Source organism: Lycium ferocissimum, chromosome 7, assembly GCF_029784015.1.
Source record: "Lycium ferocissimum isolate CSIRO_LF1 chromosome 7, AGI_CSIRO_Lferr_CH_V1, whole genome shotgun sequence".
Classification (NCBI taxonomy): domain Eukaryota; kingdom Viridiplantae; phylum Streptophyta; class Magnoliopsida; order Solanales; family Solanaceae; genus Lycium; species Lycium ferocissimum.
The window spans coordinates 13399387-13417427 of NC_081348.1; the positions used below are offsets into that span (position 1 = coordinate 13399387).

General features: G+C 35.0%; 3 protein-coding genes across 5 annotated transcripts; all 3 read left to right on the top strand.

Annotated features, from left to right (window-relative positions):
- The first annotated feature begins 125 nt into the window (after positions 1-125).
- LOC132063409 (membrane protein PM19L) lies at positions 126-1999 on the top strand. Its single transcript, XM_059455933.1, has 4 exons — positions 126-910; positions 1055-1274; positions 1426-1471; positions 1697-1999. Exons 1-4 carry the CDS (start codon positions 784-786, stop codon positions 1796-1798), a joined length of 495 nt encoding a protein of 164 aa, XP_059311916.1. The 5' UTR covers positions 126-783; the 3' UTR covers positions 1799-1999.
- Positions 2000-2949: 950 nt separating this feature from the next.
- LOC132063408 (protein ABCI12, chloroplastic) lies at positions 2950-8185 on the top strand. 3 transcript variants are annotated; one of them, XR_009416371.1, is made up of 8 exons: positions 2950-3358; positions 4400-4516; positions 4777-5013; positions 5608-5772; positions 5936-6011; positions 6446-6510; positions 7215-7959; positions 8054-8185. XR_009416371.1 is itself a non-coding variant. In XM_059455932.1 (7 exons), the coding sequence occupies exons 1-7, from the start codon at positions 3011-3013 to the stop codon at positions 7362-7364; spliced, it is 1158 nt and encodes a 385-aa protein (XP_059311915.1). In that variant the 5' UTR covers positions 2950-3010; the 3' UTR covers positions 7365-8185. The 3 variants fall into 3 exon arrangements, 1 of the variants encoding a protein (XP_059311915.1); XR_009416372.1 differs by having other exon boundaries at positions 7215-7739; positions 7822-8185; XM_059455932.1 differs by having other exon boundaries at positions 7215-8185.
- A 3062-nt stretch (positions 8186-11247) lies between these two features.
- LOC132063406 (pentatricopeptide repeat-containing protein At5g18950) lies at positions 11248-14333 on the top strand. Its single transcript, XM_059455929.1, has one exon. The coding sequence runs from the start codon at positions 11248-11250 to the stop codon at positions 13051-13053; it is 1806 nt and encodes a 601-aa protein (XP_059311912.1). The 3' UTR covers positions 13054-14333.
- The last annotated feature ends 3708 nt before the right edge of the window (positions 14334-18041 follow it).

The window sequence follows — 18041 nt, forward strand, 5'->3', positions numbered from 1 at the left end:
TGAAACTCATAATAAAAAGGCGCAGCTTTTAAAGATTAAACAAATATAATTATATAGTCTTCTTGTCCTAATTCAAGATTGAATATTTTTATAGTAGTCATGAACAATGGACACTCGTTTTCCACGGGCCATCAATAATTGGAGGGCAGAATTCAGCACTTCCGAGAACATTATTAGGAGTATTTTGCAGGAACCTTGTTTTAATTAAGTTAGTTATACGAATATCTTCTGTATCTGTTAATGTTCTGTTCAGACACTTTAGAGAATTCATCATAATAGATTATTGGCCATCAATCTGCCATGACTCTCCTCCTTTATCTGGATTTAAACTCGGTTGGTTTTTAACATAGGCATATTTATGTTACATTGACTTGAATATGTGTGTCCAGCATGCCATTTTCCAGAACTTTGCACGTGGTGTGCAAAGTAATGAAGAGTCCAAGTGAAAAAAGATGCATAATCTCATGTACAAGCCAGCCTTTTCTTTAGAATATTATAGAATACCTTTTACATCTGTGTGAAGCCAAAGTGATTCCTTTCCCCTATCAGGATGCTACTGAAGATTAATCCAAGATATTCTTTTCATTTCTTTGGATTTAAGACACATTTTCTTTTAAAGAAAAGAAGAAAATGCTACAACCTGTCAATGTTGTCTGGACAAAGAATGGAACCATTATGGCTTTATATACATATGCATATTCAGTATTGAAATCACAAAAGGGATTTAATTTATTCAATAAAATTTCCCTTCTTTGCTTCTGCCAAAGCTAAACTTGTCAGGCCATGGCTTCAGGGGCAGGAAAATCAGCAGCTTTTATGCTTTTGATCCTTAATGTTTTCCTTTACTTCATTGTTACTGTAATTTCTGGTTGGGCTGTCAATCATGCCATAGTTAGATCCCGAGAAACAGGTAATTTCATCGATCTCTTTTTCATTCAAAGCACCGCCCTGTCAAGGCAGAAGTTGTTCCCCCCCAACCAAACATATTTTACATAATATTTTTTTTTCTTGAATGGCGTCGATGACTTTTGAATGTCACGAAAATTATTTGCAGCATCAACTCTCGCAATCCCAGCTAGGATCTTTCCTATATTCTTTCCATTTGGGAACATGGCAACTGGTTCTCTCATCATATTCTCACTTATTGCTGGAGTGGTGGGCTTCGTTACCTCACTTACTGGAATTCAAAATGTGATACAATGGGATGCACCCAATTTACATACAGCTGCTTTCACTTCTCTCACCAGTTGGCTACTCACATTACTTGCTATGGGGTAAATAATACAACTTTCATATGCAATTTATTATTATTTTTTGATAATTATATCTGGCATAAAAATTTTGGAGTAAGAAAAAATAAAAAGAAATGTTGTTGCCCGCAACTTTTGTAGATGGTGATTTTTTTTTTTTTTTGGGTGACTGCAGGTTGGCTTGTAAGGAGATTGATATGGGGTGGACCGACTCAAATTTGGTAAGTTCATACATTTGTTTTTAATCAGAAAGGAGTAAATAGAGGCGGAACTAATATTTGAGTAGCAAATGCGACCATACTTGCTATTTTAAAATTGGACAAAGAACATAAAATATACTATAAATAAATGATAAGCCAAATCTAATTTGTACGTACTGATTCTAAATTCGCGGAAAATTTAGTTGCAATATAAAATGATACATTTTTATTTACAATGTTTTGTAGAGGACCTTGGAGACCATATTGATAATATTGGGCGGGACACAAATGTTTTGCACTGCTGCAATTCATGCTGGAATTGGAGATGTTAATACCCGTGGTGTTTAAGCAGAGGAAGAATTTGAGAATTTTCATAATTTAATAATGTACCAAAAATGTTTATTTTTTCCCCTCTCATTTTACTCACTTTTAAGTTTTAACGTGTGTATGTAATACGTATTGATTTTTTTTGTCCTTTTCTTAATGGACTTTATAAAGATTGTTATGTGGAGTTCTTAGTCTCGAGCAGAATGAAGAAAGAGTTGTCTAGCTTGCTCATGGTCTTTTATTGATTTGTAAAAGTGAATTAAGGACAAAAATCTGTTATTTGTTGGTTTTACTATTTTTCAGTAAAATCTCATCAGTGGTGTTGTATTTCCAACAAGAAGACATGTAAAAAAAAATCTCCTTAAATTAAAAGTTTCGAGTTCAAGCTTGGGAGAAATCTTTGATAAGAAATATTTTTCCTTTAATAAATTTTATACAATGTAAATATGAATTAGTTGGATTAGTGGGGGTACAAGATACCATATGGTTATAAAAAAGAATATTTGGCACAAAAAGAAGATAAAGGAAGAACTGAAGTAATCAAATGTAGTTGAGATTTTCTTAGCCAATTCTTTTTGTGGTGGAAATTTTCGAGTATATACTCCTACCAGCAAGACTCAACAATTTGATTAAAATATTGTTTGTCTCGCGATAGAGAAATGCAGCTTAGCATTTCCATCATTTGCCACCCCCAACCAAAAGAAAAAGGAAAGAGAAATGTCAAGAATATGCAAAATTTCAAAATGCAAAAAAAAAAAAAAAAAAAAAAAAAAAAATGAATTGTGTGATAAAAAGCTAGTTATTTCAAGAATCTTTTTAGTTGGAAAAGTTAACTCGTGAGCAATAAGCAGTGTCAAATAATAGAAATATTTGTAATATTTAGTCCACCAATAACGAAAATCAGCAAATATTACTACACACTAGTAGATAGTTTGAACATTTAAACTATAAACCTAGGTTTTTTAATCATTAGATCATACTTTACTTAAACTAACTATAAATTCAGCAATGAGATTCTTTTAGATTGATGAGTGAATCTTTTAGTGATTCTTTGAGCAAAAGTAACACGATAGAAAAAGTGAACAATAGGGGACGAAATACAATCAATCTCTAAAATTGAGGACCAAAATTGCAATTCATGCCACAGGGAAAATAAAGAACCATAAAACATTCCAATTGGAACTCCAAAACAATTTACACCCCCTGTAAATTAATCTCCTCCTCATCATTACCATGTATAGTCAATTCCTCTACAACTACCCAACTCTAACACTTTCTACAATCCATGCCTTAACACCCATATCCTTCAAGCATCACTTCACTCCAAACCTAACAACAAAGCCTCTTTATTTGCATCTTCAACAAAAGAAATCAAGAACCTTTATAAGTTGTACATCAAATAGTGATAGTGTTAAGGGTGCAGTGAACTGGCCAGAATTGCTTGAGAAATGGTCACCAAAAAACTTTCTTGGTGCTGATAAGTTATTTAGAGCTATATCTGGAGCAACTTCTAGCCCCATTGCCCAGTACATACCTTCTCCTTTCACTTTTGTGCACTCTGTTGACCCAAGAATCAAATTGGTATAAATTTTTGGCCTTTTCAGGTTTTCAGTGCGAAAAGTGTTGAACTTGATAAAATTTTATTATTGGGATTTTTCTGGTTTTTGGGTTGTTTCTGAGGTGTACAATATGGTTCAGTAATTGGTGTTTTTCTTGTTTATCTGTGTTCATGGTTTTTTTTTTGGGGGATTGTATTGTATGGTTCAGTAATTGGGATTTCTTGTTTAGCTATGCTAATGACCAATAAAGGAAAATGTTTAATATTTGGTGCATCAGAGCTGTTTGTGAATAATGTTATACTGTTCATGTTTTTTCACTATGCTAAGTGGATTCATAGAGCTGCATTTTGTGAACTATGCTACTCTGCTTTGATGTCTTTAAGAGGCTTATCTAGGTTTTAGCAATTGAAATTTTGACGATCATTATCCATTCTTTATTGGTATAGTTGTAGAATTGATGAACCCTGATCATGGAATCCTAATATCAGATTTTCACTAATGAGTAGATTTTTAGCCGACTCCAACTTGTTTGATAGTGAGACGCAGTTGTTGTAATCAAAGGTTCTCTAATTACTTGCACCACTTTCAGATTTTTTATTGTTAGTTGCTTAACATAGCTCCACTCGAGGGCGTGTGATCGAGAAGAGCTGCACCTTCTACAAAGGAAGTTAATTTAGGAAATGAGATGGGGCTAGGTTGGCGTCAAGGGTTTAATATATTTGCTTGAGAGATGTTGGGTGTAATCTTTTGCTGCAGGAAGTGGATGAAGTATATCCCTTCTAAAGCTGCATGAGTTGCCCCATAGCATAATGGAATATTTATAATCAGGACTGCTAAAGTTTTGTGGCATCTGTTTTTCCATGAGTTCTTCAAACAATTTATTGCAAAAGTCTTAATAGTTTAGTATATTTGGCATTTATTGCTTTCTTTTGCACTAAGAGAGGTTCTTTTACAGTTTTGAAAGAAAAGTTCTTTTATTCTATTCCTTTCATCCACTATGTCATCTGTTCGGTAGTTGTCGAAGATTGATCTTACTCTGGATCTCCATTTCTTGGTTATGCAGGCATGGCTCTTTACTCTGGTTATTTTACCGGCAAAATCAAATGTAATCATGCGTTTGTCATTGGTTGCATACTTAGCTATACTATCTATTTTGGTCCAGCCTGCACAAGTGTGGAAGGTAAGTTTGGCGTAGATACTACTTATTTAAACTGAACATTAAAACTGAACAATTCATAAAAAGAAATCTTTCTGTGGGATTACGTGTATTCTATATCTACTTACTTTACCAATGGTCAATTATTGGAATCTTAATGCGTTTCATGCTTCAAAATTTTTTTCATCAAATCTGATGACTTATGGAGCTTCTGCCATGTTTGTTTCTCTACAAAATTTTCAATGCTGGAGAATTGCCTTGTTGATTGTCTAATATGGTTACAGGATCAACTCGGGAGAGTCACACTGCTGTCCGGGATCTTATTTATAATGTTGGGCCTAAGTACTGACAGTGCACCTTCCCTCATCTCTTCAAGAGCTCCCCCAGCTTCAATGATGGGATTACCACCTTTTCCTGCATCTTTGGAAGGTTATAAATATGTAATCTTGAAGCTGGGGCCATTACAACTCACCAGAAAAGCCTTATCAACGGCTACTACATCAGCATGTTTAACCTTCACTGTGAGTAGTGACTTGCCATTTGTTGTTGAGTCCACATAGCAAACTAGTTCGGTACTCCTAGCAGCATCAAGGTACACTTTTCAAATGAAAAAAAGGTACACTTTTCAAATGAAAACAAACGATTGCTTTCTTAATCATCTAAAGAAGTGGCTTGCTTTCTCATCTAGTTAATGTGAACTAGTTTCAGTCAGTTAATGTTTAAGGTCAAACTTGAAGATCTTACACCTTTAATCTAACATTCTATACATTCAGCTTTAAGAAGAAAATTATAGTCTGGCCATTCTGTTTAAGTCAACTTGTATAAAATTCAGAATTTTTTGAATTTCTTGGTGAAGTCGTTAGAAATCTTAAGGTAATATAAACACATGGACCAAACTATTTGAGCAGTGAATTTTCTGGATTTGAGAAAGCTGTACAAGGAATTAGACAATTAAAAAATTCATTCCTGAATATCACATTATCTCCTCTGGACTCCAATATTTCAGTTCTCTCCTGAACTCATAAGGAAGCAATCAACATTAAGTGATTGCAGACTTGTTTGAATTTAACTCTCAGTAACACTCTGATTCTAAGTTAGCTCTCGTTTGTTAAAAGATCTTCCAAAGTGCAAGTGTATTCCTATCAACCACAACACCGGAGCAGATAGCTTTTGCCTTACGGTGGTTCATATCCCCTTTGGCCAACCTTGGCGTCCCTGTTGCTGAAGTTATCCTTACTCTCCTGCTCTCCTTGAGATTTATCAATCTTGTGTTTGATGAGGTGAGTAATGGTTATTACTTTGTATTAGATTCAATAGAGACGGAGTTATTATTATGTTGTCTGCATTGATTATAGTCGGGGTATAGTTTGAAAATTCTTCACAGGAAAAGAAAAAAGGAAACAGTTCCAAAATTCTGATTCTTTTTGGTAATAATTTTGGCAGGTACGAAACGTTGCACTTGGTATTGTATCTCGTAGGATTAATTGGCAGCAGTTGACAACTTTGGAGACAATAGATGGTTAGTGTATCATTGAAGAGAACCCATTTCATTGCATTTTAATACACTGTGCGGTTCATCAATAACACTTCGCTTCAACATTCTTTTGTTTGTGAAGTGTTTTCTTTAGTTCACTCCAGCTGAGTAAGTCAGTTACTATGTTAATACTTTACACCGAAGATAACAGGATCTCCTAGTAGTTCAACTCTTTTCCCTAACTATTAAATTGTCTTGCAAATGCTAAAGTTCATATGATGCTGTTACAGTTTTGTGACCATTTCTCAACTACAAAAAATGTCTGCTTGGTCTATGTGCCAATAAATGCAAATTCTTTCATACTGACCAAATGCTGCTCTATTCTTAAACCTGTGAAACCCTCATCTTTTCCCTACTGTGATTTTATCCCAAAGCTATTGCTTTCTGCTCTCTAAGATACCGAATTCGATCTCTTGCAGTTTTCTTCACATATATTCGTCGGATATTCAGAAATATTTTTGTTCACGCAGAGCAGATATCTCAGGTGTGAACTTTATAACATGATGTCTTATTTTTTGTTTATCTATCTGATCCTTCTCTGTGTGTTTTGCTTCAAGTGGATGATAATTTGTCTCTTTTTCTCTGTACTCTACAAGAGTGTCACTGTTAAATGTTTCATTCTACATTGTGAAAAAGATGAAATTATAGTTGCAAAAACAAATGTCAGTAATTGGAAAGGGACAAACTTCATACTGAAATGTGAAACAACATCATGACTTGAAATATGGACATCTTGTGATGGGCTGACCATCAGTACCAGCAACAATTTATTGAAACCGACATATGAGTGCTTAAGATACTTAAAAAGTCCTAGAAACAGGTTTGAACTCTATCGTGCCATTGTTAAGAGGCTAGAAAAGGAATAATGCGATTCTAATTCATATTCTTAGCAAGCCCTACAAAATCAGATCTCTTTTATGTCCAATGCATATAAATCTGGAGACGTGTAGATCTAATATAAGATAAAAAGCAATAAGCCACTGAGTTTTCACTTGACTGAGTCGATGCAATGCTGATGGATGTAAGAATATTAGTTCACTGCGTTGTATTAGTAACTTAATTGTAGCAGCTTGTGTTTGTGTTTCTTGTCTCCTAAGGACAGGATATCTGTTTGTTTCACTAGGTTGTAGTTCTTCTCTCTTTAGCTTGTACTAAATGCACTACTCTAAATCTTTCTGTTTCTTGTAGGCAATGATTGTTAGAGGTTTTCGAGGGGACAGCACCATTCACAAAATATTCTTGTCAGCAGACTCATCTAGTAGACTTGCAAATTATATTTCCATATCATGCCTTTTTGGTCTAATAACCTTAGTCACTTTGCCCAAGTACCTTGTATAATAAAACATGACTATTCATCTGAAAAAAGATCCATCGCTTGACCTTTTAACCTTCAACTATCTTAACCTCCTAAACAGCGAATAATTTCCTTGTCTGCACCTTGTAGTCGAACTTCTTTCTCCTCTCCTTCCTCCACATTTTGACTCCTTTCCTAGAAAGTTGGATTCTTTTCCTAGCAGATGCCCATGGAAAAGAAAACTGGCCAAATCAGTTTTCTTTATCAATTGTAAGCGGCGGACCAATAATTATCCTAATCCCAAAAGTTCGCTGGTTGCTCTCTCCCTTTATCGGTGATGAGCGTTGAAGTTGTTACTGACATGGCAGCTGCTGAGATGGCGATGGAAGTGTTTGGACCTGGTTGCCCTTTACATAAAGGTGATCGATACATAACATTTCTGGCTGACAAGTTACTTCTCCTGGAATCTCAATATGACGTTCCGGATTTTCTCTGTATCAGGAGATGGTATTTTTAAACAAGTTCCGCTCATAGAGAAGCTAACTGATGATTACCAACTTACAAACAGTATTAGTCTTTTAAGAAAATCATCAAATCTTTGTGTAATCAGCGGTCACTGAAATCATTGTAGCTCTGCGAGTTGCAGAATTATGAGCTTCTGCCTACAATTGGTTAGAACTTGATATGGGAAAGCGACTTTTAAAGTGCTGTTTATACTGTTAGAAACTGCAAGGTGATTCAGCTGGCACATTCCTTAATTTATGTAAAGGCACCATTGAAGTGTTGTCTGTATGATACCTGAAATGTAGGGAACTTTTGGTACCTGAAAATAGTAAAAGAACCAGAGTGGTCATTTTTTTTTTTTCGGGCTTCTTTTCATTCTTTTTTGACACCTACGGTAGAGATCGGAGGTATTTGGCCCCCCAAAAGGGATTGCGGCCCCTTGTTCACAAGCCTGTTCCATAGCTAGGCCGGGTTGAACCATACTCCATGGAAGCACACGTTTTGGGGCAGACAAATAAATCAGGTCGAATAGTCCGTTCCCGTTCCTACTACTCCTCTTGCCGCTCGGCATGACTGTCAACTAAGCTGCAAAAAGATATTAAGTAATGGAAATGTTCATTTTGCATCAGTTCATCTTCCATAAACCTGCTTTGCATGCAAAAGGGAGGTCGGATGCATCAACATTTACAGCAGAATACTAAACTATAACTCTACATTCAGGTTCCAGCAAATGCTGGAATATTTTAAGTACTTTAATATATTTTATAAACTTATATTAGAACACCATACGTAACTATTGATCTTAATTAATTGACTTTAGGTTAATGCTATAAGAAACCATACTCTTAAGGCAACAAATTAAATTTCTTATTGACACAAGACTAAAAAATCATTTACCAAAATCATGATTTAAAACAATTTACTGATCTTATCTTTTGGCTAATGTTATAAGAAAAGAAATACTCCGTGGCTAATTTATTTTCGAGTGGAGTACTTATGTAGTACTTATGTAAATACACTTAAAAAAAGGTGATTTGCACAAATAGGCTATTTTTGGGCTGCTATTTAAAAATTGTCCCCTATTGTTATACGGTTTAGAAATGAGATTTTAAATTTAATGAAAAAAAAAATCGAACTAATTTATCCATTTGAGTTGCAGAAATGGTAAAGCGACATGATAATTGTGGCATGTAAGATTTCATGTTAGCATTCAAACTTGGTTATCTTGTTGGATAACTTACGACTTTTTTTTGCGCGGATTGTCCTTCATTTGGGGTGGTCTTTAATTTTTGTCCTTTAAATTCCATAAGGCATAATTTTAACTTTAGTTTTTCCTTGGGAAGTTATCTTTGGAGGCGAAATACACTCCTCCCATACTTAAATTATTTCTTTATTTTATGCTTGAGCGGGGAACCCAAACCTTACTCCAAAGACCACAAATATGAAGGGCAAAATTTAAAGGCCTTGCCATGCACAAATAGGCTATTTTTGGGCTGCTATTTAAAAATTGTCCCCTATTGTTATACAGTTTAGAAAAAAAAAATGAAAAAAAAAATCGAACTAATTTATCCATTTGAGTTGCAGAAATGGTAAAGCGACATGATAATTGTGGCATGTAATGTTGCATCTTGTTGGATAACTTACGACTTTTTTTTGCGCGGATTGTCCTTCATAAAGTGCAAATTTTGCCTTAACTTGAAGGGCAAATAAAAAATTAAAAATACCACTATTTTGAGGTCAAAACTTTAAAGCAAGATCACCCATGTGCAAATTTTGCCTTAACTTGAAGGCCAATCCACTATTTTGAGGGTCAAATTTCCCGGCCAATCCCCGCAAATTACGAAGTTTATAGGATTGTTAAAAAAAATTAATTTTCACTCATGGCACCTCATTTAAAGTTATTTCCTCACTCACCGGGTTTTCATGATTTTTAGTTTTCTAATACCTCATCTAAACTCATTTCATTTATTCTATCAGGTTATCATGATTTTTAGTTTTCACTCATAGTGTCTTATCTAAACGTATTGCATTTACTCTACCAATTTGTCATGATTTCTAATTTTCACTGATTCTACCTCATTTAAACTTATTACATTTAGATTGTCATGATTTCTAGTCTTTACTCATGGCGCGTCATTTAAACTTGTTCCACTTACTCTACCGGATTGTCATAATTTCTAGTATTGACTCATGGTACCTCATTTAAATTTATTCCATTTATCTTAGGAGATTGTCATAATTTTTAATTTTCACTCACGGTACTTACATATAAACTTATTCCATTTACTCTGCAGAATCATTATGCCCCACTAGACATAAGTTCAATTCGGGGGAAAAATAAATAAAAAATCAGCCATCTGAAAGGCAAAAATTAAAGACCGCCCATTTGAAGAACAAGTCATGCAATTATTTTCAAGTGAAAAATAAGACAATATTTAAAGACTAACCACATGCGGGAACCCTCGTTGCTAAAACATGAAAATAGGGTTCTGTAAAAGCCCAATGATGGAAAAGACAATATTTCTAAGCGTTAAGCGTTCTTCTTTCTTCTTTTAAAGTTCCAGTATAACAGTTGTCATCTCACATTCTACTGTGTTGTCAATACTTTGAATGAGTTTTAGATATGGGTCTTGAAGGATCAATACACTAGCTTTCCTTCTTCTAAGGCTACAAAAAGGTAATTTTTTTTTCATTAAAAGTGTATTCTTTCCTGCAGTTATATCTCATATTGCTATTCATAAATGTGTAAAAGAAGAGGCCTTTCATGAATTCAAGCTGGTTTTTTGTGCATTTATGGATATCCATTTGAATTTTATTGAAGACAGACAGATTTTACAATTCTTTGCTGCATTTATATCTCACATTACATGTTTCTATGTGTTTTAATGAAGAGGTTTGTAAATTCATGTATTTAACTGAAATTTTGTTGGCATTCTTGGACACCCTAATGAGGAATCTACAGATTTGAGATGCTTTATTGCATTCATAGATCTTTTTGCTATTCATTTATGCATAAATGTTTACATGAATAGGCATTTCGTGTAAATTAATGTGTTTAGCTAAAAAAGATTGGAATTTTTGGTACCCATTTGAATTTTATTTGAAATTCTTTATTGCATTTATATCTCATATTGCTATTTTTATGTGCTTAAACGTGCATATGAAAAGACATTTCTGGTAAATTCATGTATTTAAGCTGAGTATTTGATTGGTATATCTGGATACCCATTTGAAATTTATTGAAGAATTTGCTCATTTGAAATTCTGTTTTGCATTTGTATCTCATATTGCTAGTTGTACATTCTTATATGTGCATATAAAGAGGCATTCCATGTAAATTCATGTATTTTAGCTGAATATTTAATTGGCATTTCTGGATAGTGGATACCCATTTGAATTTCATTAAACAATCTGCAGATTTGAATGGCTAGACCTCCATTTTTTGTCACAAGCTTGTGCACTCGCCAAAATGTTAACTCCCCAATCCGTAACCTTAGTATTGCTGGAACTAGTAGTGGGGTTGAAGGTGAAGTTGCTGTGCAAAACCAAGATCAATCAAGTTCAGAGAATCATCAAAGTGAGCAACAGAGCTTAGCTGAGATAGCTAAAGATGTTTGCAAAGTCATCCGGACACGACCCAGATGGGAACAATCATTGTCATCTGATTTTCCCACTGTTAAGTTTACTGATCCAAGATTCTATACTGAGGTTTTGAAGGCAGAAAAGAATGTAATGTTCTCGCTTCGGTTTTATTATTGGCTTAGTTCTCAAAATGGATTTTCGAGGGATCAGTTCTCTGATGAAGTAATATTTAGTGGGCTTGTACAAGCCAAGGCCGCCAGTGCAGCTAAATCTTTTCGACAAAATATGAATTTTGTGCCTCAACCTAGTTGTTGGGAGGCCTACATTGAGTGTCTTTGTGAAAATGGATTGATTGAGGATGCCGTCGATGTGTTTACTGAATTGAGAGGTGTTGGCTACTGTCCATCGTTGAAAATTTGGAATTCAGCCCTTTCAGATTCTATCCGAGCTGGAAGAGCTGACATTGTATGGAAATTTTATGAGGATATGACAGAATCTGGTGTTGAAGCAGATGTACATACGATTGGGCACTTGATTCAAGCATTTTGTATGGAGAACAATGTTCCAAAAGGTCATCAACTTCTTCGACAGGTCTTGGAAGCTGGGCATGCCCCTAGTAATGTAGCTTTTAATAAACTGATTTACGAATCATGCAAGAATAGAGATTACTTTAGACTGTCATCTCTTCTCCATTCAATGATTTCAACTAATCGTTCTATCGATATATTAACTTATCAGCATGTTATTCAGGGACTATGTGAAACGAGAAAAGGGCGTGAAGCTTTTCGGATATTTAATGATTTAAAGAATAGAGGCTATGCTCCGGACATGGTTATGTATACAACAATGATTAATGGTCTTTGTAAAATGAAATTACTTGGATATGCCCGAAAGTTATGGTTTGAAATGATTCAAAAGGGATTCAATCCCAACGAGTACACATATAACACACTCATCCATGGGTATCTAACAACTAACCATCTAAGAGAAGCTGAAAGTCTTTATAGGCAAATGTGTGATAAAGGATATGGAAAGACCACAGTGACATATAACACCATGATTTATGGGCTGTGTCTTTATGGAAGAGTAGAAGAAGCTCACAACTTGTTCAATGAAATGGCTGAGAAAGGTGTTGCGCATGATGTAGTCACATACAATTCTCTTATTCAGGGTTTCTGCAAGGATGGGAAGATCGGTGAAGGTCTTCAGTTTTTATATGAACTGTTAAAGCAGGGGTTGCAACCATCACCTGCTTCTTATACCGTGTTAATTGAGAAACTTTGTGAGGTCGGCCAGGTTTTGGAAGCAAAATCATTGTGGAACGATATGCAGGATAGAGGTGTCAAACCTGCAGCATCGACTCATGATTCTATCATACTTGGATTGATCAAGCAGGGACATGAAAAAGAGGGGGTCGATTGGTTGAGCAGTATGATGAAGAGTAGGCTCAGACCAAGGAGACAAACTTTTGAGAAACTGATTTATCATCTTTCTCAAGCAGATAAGTTGGATGACTCTTTATCCATTTTAGATTACATGCTTAGGTTAGGTCATGTTGCCAGAGAAAGTATTTTCTGTTCTCTAGTAAATAAACTTTGCAAAGATAATTCCCACCATATTGAGATACAAATGGGAAATATTGTCTGAGCAATTCAAGACGGTTAATGTCTTACAAAGATTGCGATACCTTTATCTTGGGAGTTTTCTGTTTTTTGGGTTGTTTCTGAGGTGTACAATATGGTTCAGTAATTGTTTTTCTTGTTTAGCTGTGTTCATGGGTTGTTTCTGATTGTATTTTATGATTCAGTAATTGGGATTTCTTGTTTATCTGTTTTCATGGTTTTTTTTCTGGATTGTATTGTATGGTTCAGTAATTGGGGTTTCTTGTTTAGCTATGATAAAGACCAATAAAGGAAAATGTTTAATATTTGGTTCATCAGAGCAGTTTGTGAATAATGTTATACTTGTACATGTTTTTTCACTATGCTAAGTGGATTCATAGAGCTGCATTTTGTGAACTATGCTACTCTGCTTTGATGTCTTTAAAATGCATAACTAGGTTTTAGCAATTGAAATTTTTACTATCATTATCCATTCTTTAGAATTGATGACCCTGATCATGGGAATCCCGATATCAGATTTTTTTAATGAGTAGATTTTTAGCGAACCCCAACCTGTTTGATAGTGAGATGCAGTTGTTGTAATCAAAGGTTCTACAATTACTTGCACTACTTTCAGATTTTTTATTGTTAGTTGCTGAACATAACTCCAGACTCGAGGGTGCGTGATCGAGAAGGGCTGTACCCTTTTGTTTTTGATAACCGTGGTGTCCGGGCCAGCTTGCACGCACCTCGACTAATTCAGGATACCTGCCACCTCCCACCAGCAACAAGTACCAGGTAACTCTGTCTACCAAGGCCAGACCAGATGGGAACAAATCACCTAGTGTTTTGTCTCTGCTGAGATTTATACCTAAGACCTCATGGTTCTCAACCCACTTCATTGACTACTAGGCCACACTCTTGGGTGCGAGAAGGGTTGTACCTTCTACAAAGGAAGTTAATTTAAGAAATGAGATGGCGGTAGGTTGGTGTCAAGGGGTTAATATATTTGCTTGAGAGATGGGGTAATCTTTTGTTGCAGGAAGTGGATGTAGTATATCCCTTCTAAAGCTGCATGTTTTGCCCCATAGCATAATGGAATATTTATAATCAGGACTGCTATAGTTTTGTGGCATCTGTTTTTCCACGAGTTGTTCAAACAATTTATTGCAAAAGTCTTAATAGTTTAGAATGTTTGGCATTTATTGCTTTCTTCTTCACAGAGAGAGGTTATTCTACAGTATTGAAAGAAAAGTTTCTTTATTCTTTTCCTCTCATCCACTATGTCATCTGTTCTGTAGTTGTCGAAGACTGATTTTACTCTGGATCTCCATTTCTTGGTTATGCAGGCATGGCTCTTTACTCTGGTTATTTTACCGGCAAAATCAAATGTAATCATGCGTTTGTCATTGGTTGCGTACTTAGCTATACTATCTATTTTGGTCCAGCCTGCACAAGTGTGGAAGCTAAGTTTGGTGTAGATACGACTCATTTAAACTGAACATTAAAACTGAACAATTCATAAAAAGAAATCTTTCTGTGGGATTACGTGTATTCTATATCTACTTACTTCACCAATGGTCAATTATTGGAATCTTAATGCCTTTCATGCTTCAAAAAAATTTTCATCGAATCTGATGACTTATGGAGCTTCTGCCTTGTTTGTTTCTCTACAAAATTTTCAATGCTGGAGAATTGCCTTGTTGATTGTCTAATATGGTTACAGGATCAACTCGGGAGAGTCGCACTGCTGTCCGGAATCTTATTTATAATGTTGGGCCTAAGTACTGACAGTGCACCTTCCCTCATCGCTTCAAGAGCTCCCCCACCTTCAATGATGGGATTACCACCTTTTCCTGCATCTTTGGAAAGGTTATAAATATGTAATCTTGAAGCTGGGGCCATTACAACTCACCAGAAAAGGCTTATCAACCGCTACGACATCAGCATGTTTAACCTTCACTGTGAGTAGTGACTTGCCATTTGTTGTTGAGTCCACATAGCAAACTAGTTCGGTACTCCTACTAGCACCATCAAGGTACACTTTTCAAATGAAAACAAACGGTTGCTTTCTTAATCATCTAAAGAAGTGGCTTGCTTTCTCATCTAGTTAATGTGAAGTAGTTTCAGTCAGTTAATGTTTAAGGTCAAACTTGAAGATCTTACACCTTTAATCTAACATTCTATACATTCAGCTTTAAGAAGAAAATTATAGTCTGGCCATTCTGTGTAAGTCAACTTGTATAAAATTCAGAATTTTTTGAATCTTTTGAATTTCTTGGTGAAGTCGTTAGAAATCTTTAGGTAATATAAACACATAGACCAAACTATTTGAGCAGTGAATTTTCTGGATTTGAGAAAGCTGTACAAGGAATTATACAATTAAAAAATTCATTCCTGAATATCGCATTATCTCCTCTGGACTCCAATATTTCAGTTCTTTCCTGAACCCATAAGGAAACAATCAACATTAAGCGATTGCAGGCTTGTTTGAATTTAACTCTCAGTAACACTCTGATTCTAAGTTAGCTTTCATTTTTTAAAAGATCTTCCAAAGTGCAAGTGTATTCCTATCAACCACAACACCGGAGCAGATAGCTTTTGCCTTGCGGTGGTTCATATCCCCTTTGGCCAACCTTGGTGTCCCTGTTGCTGAAGTTATCCTTACTCTCCTGCTCTCCTTGAGATTTATCAATCTTGTGTTTGATGAGGTGAGTAATGGTTATCACTTTGTATTAGATTCAATAGAGACGGAGTTATTATTATGTTGTCTGCACGGATTATAGTCGGGGTATAGTTTGAAAATTCTTCACAGGAAAAGAAAGAAAGAAAAAGAATAAAGGAAACAGTTCTAAAATTCTGATTCTTTTTGGTAATAATTTTGGCAGGTACGAAACGTTGCTCTTGGTATTGTATCTCGTAGGATTAATTGGCAGCAGTTGACGACTTTGGAGACAATAGATGGTTAGTGTATCATTGAAGAGAACCTATTTCATTGCATTTTAATACACTGTGTGGTTCCCCAATAACACTTCGCTTCAACGTTCTTTTTGTTTGTGAAGTGTTTTCTTTAGTTCACTCCAACTGAGTAAGTCAGTTACTATGTAAATACTTTACACAGAAGATAACAGGATCTCATAATAGTTCACCTCTTTTCCCTAACTATTAAATTGTCTTGCAAATGCTAAAGTTCATATGATGCTGTTACAGTGTTGTGACCATTTCTCAACTACAAAAAATGTCTGCTTGGTCTATGTGCCAATAAATGCAAATTCTTTCATACTGACCAAATGCTGCTCTATTCTTAAACCTGTGAAACCCTCATCTTTTCCCTACTGTGATTTTATCCTAAAGCTATTGCTTTCTGGTCTCTAAGATACCGAATTCGATCTCTTGCAGTTTTCTTCACATATATTCGTCGGATATTCAGAAATATTTTTGTTCACGCAGAGCAGATATCTCAGGTGTGAACTTTATAACATGATGTCTTATTTTAAAAAACGTGATGTCTTATTTTAGCATTTATTTTTCTATCTGATCCTTCTCTGTGTGTTTTGATTCAAGTGGGTGATAATTTTTCTCTTTTTCACTGTACTCTACAAGAGTGTCACTGTTAAATGTTTCATTCTGCATTGTGAAAAAGATGAAAGTATAGTTGCAAAAACAAATGCCAGTACGTGGAATGTGAGCACTCGAATAGCCTCGGCGAAAAATTACACTATATAGATAGGGTAAATTTTCTGTGTTTGTGTATATATATAAATTTTGAATACCCTAAACAAATTTAAAAGATTAGCTCAAGTGGTTCAAGGTGTTCAAAATTCTCTTTGGCGTCCAAAGTTCGATTCCCAAGGACAACGATATTTTTTATGTTTAGCTTTTATTATTTTTTTTGAACTCCCTGAGTAAAAAATTCTGGATCCGTCACTGATAACAACTGCAAAAATATACCTTTACCATGAGTAGTTTTAATATGAAAGTATTGGTTTTCAAAAATGGTAGAAACGTCTTCCATATTATTATTAAAATATAAGAGATTATCGAAATTAATTCTAAAAAGATGAAACTCAGTCCTTGTATGATCTAGAGGTGGTAAAGAGCGTTTTTCGCTTGAAATGATGCTTACATAAAAATGGTAAATATTTATTCATATTGGGTGTTTATACCAATCAATGCAATTTATCATGCTTAAGTGATTTAGTGAAGTGAATATTTACATTAATTAATTATGGTTAAGTAATAGTTGTATATATTCAAACATATATCCTACATTCATTGATTTGATGTAAATACCCGATGTGAATACATCTTTACCCATAAAAAAAATACTGTAATTGTGTACATGTAATCACTACTCAAAGGGAACAAAAATAAAAACTTCTACAATTGTTGACCCCAAGAGAAATATTCAAGAGTTGCAATTCGTGCTTATCCTTGTCCATAATTTCTCTTTTAATAAAAACGGAAAAGGGTCAAATATAACCCCGTACTATTAGAAAAGCGTTAAATATACCCCTCGTTATATTTTGAGTCCAAATATACCCTTTTCGTTATACTTTGGGTCCAAATATACCCCTCTGTTATATTTTGAGTTTAAATGTACCTTCCTCCGTTAAAACTATCCAAGGTGAACATAAGGTCTGACGTGACGCTGACAACTCGGTGAATTAGACACCACATGACATGCCACCTTACCACTCTAACCCATTTACCCTCTCTTCCCCTTCTTCTTCCATCACACCACCATCTCCATAGTCAAGCTAAATAAAACCTGTGTTTCTACTCGTGACTAATTGGACCAGCCAATGTAATTTTTAATGGTATTTTTGGAGGAGATTTCTGCAGTATCAAAATTTGTCAAATCTCCATTTGAGTTGTGAAATAGTTGGTCTGTACAAAGTCAAAAGTTCACTTCACAAGCTCTAATACTCTCGACTACTGTTGGCAGTATTGCTGTGCTTCTTGTAAAGCATGAAACTATTAAGTATCTTCTCTTTACCTAGATGCGGTGAACTTTTTAAAGGCTGATAATTG